We start from the raw sequence: 873 nt of genomic DNA on the forward strand, positions 1-873 counted from the left end.
GAGAAATTCGTGTTTAAAAATCCAACTCTCACCAGCAGATGGAGCCTGGCACCCATCCTTGGTGGCCCTTCACACTTGGAACGCATTCTTTGGCCAAATCATCCCTTATGCACTCAACTCATCCTTCCTTTGGTGTTCTGTTCTAGACTGACTTTGCCCACAGATGATAAACTCCTTAGGCCTCAGGCTTTTATTTCTCTGGCACACACTGATGTTGGGCTGGATCCATTTGAGGCACTATATAAATATTAAATAATACTTTGATAATGATACATTTGAGTCACATTTTTTTTACTCTGGGTTTTAGGGTCTAACTCAGTTGCACATTAAAGAATTTTTTTTCCAGCCCTCTTTCGTCTCAACTTTTGTTGCATTAACCATTAAGAATGCTGCATTATGCATTGTCCTGAAAGAAGGTCTATTAGCATTTCAAGAGCATTGATCACCAAGAGGTTGATAGTTGTGCTGTTACTGTTGTGTTTTTTATCTAGATAGCAGCAATTTACCTGAGATCCAGTTGGATACAGTGACCACTGCTGACTTTTTGGATGTGCTAGCTCATACCAAACCCTCAGCAAAGAATCTGACTCAGAAATACTCAGCCTGGCAAAGAGAGTTCGAATCTGTTTGAAATCACATTTACCCTGACCTGGACACACAGGTAACCACAGAGGCCTCCTAGTTTATTAGTGTAAGTGGGAGAAGAATACGATGATTGGAATAGAAAAGGGAAAATTATTCTGGAAGATGGGATTCATTTGGACAACTGTATTTTTTGGAAATTTGAGATATTTTCATGAGAGATGTCAGCAAAATTATTGAAGATTTCAATTACATGTATATGTGCAATGGATATTTTTCTCACAATTAGAC

At 38.7% G+C, this 873-nt stretch overlaps 1 protein-coding gene across 1 annotated transcript in view; it reads left to right on the top strand.

Annotated features, from left to right (window-relative positions):
• Window positions 1–867, top strand: part of KATNAL2 (katanin p60 subunit A-like 2) — a 47,043-nt gene extending 46,176 nt beyond the window's left edge. The window contains exon 13 of the mRNA XM_008592120.1: window positions 461–867. Within this exon, the coding sequence (XP_008590342.1) occupies window positions 461–631 (171 nt within the window). The 3' untranslated portion in view covers window positions 632–867. The remainder of the gene's footprint in view (window positions 1–460) is intronic.
• The last annotated feature ends 6 nt before the right edge of the window (window positions 868–873 follow it).

Source organism: Galeopterus variegatus, unplaced genomic scaffold (genome assembly GCF_000696425.1).
Source record: "Galeopterus variegatus unplaced genomic scaffold, G_variegatus-3.0.2 Scaffold7604, whole genome shotgun sequence".
NCBI classification, from domain to species: Eukaryota; Metazoa; Chordata; class Mammalia; order Dermoptera; family Cynocephalidae; genus Galeopterus; species Galeopterus variegatus.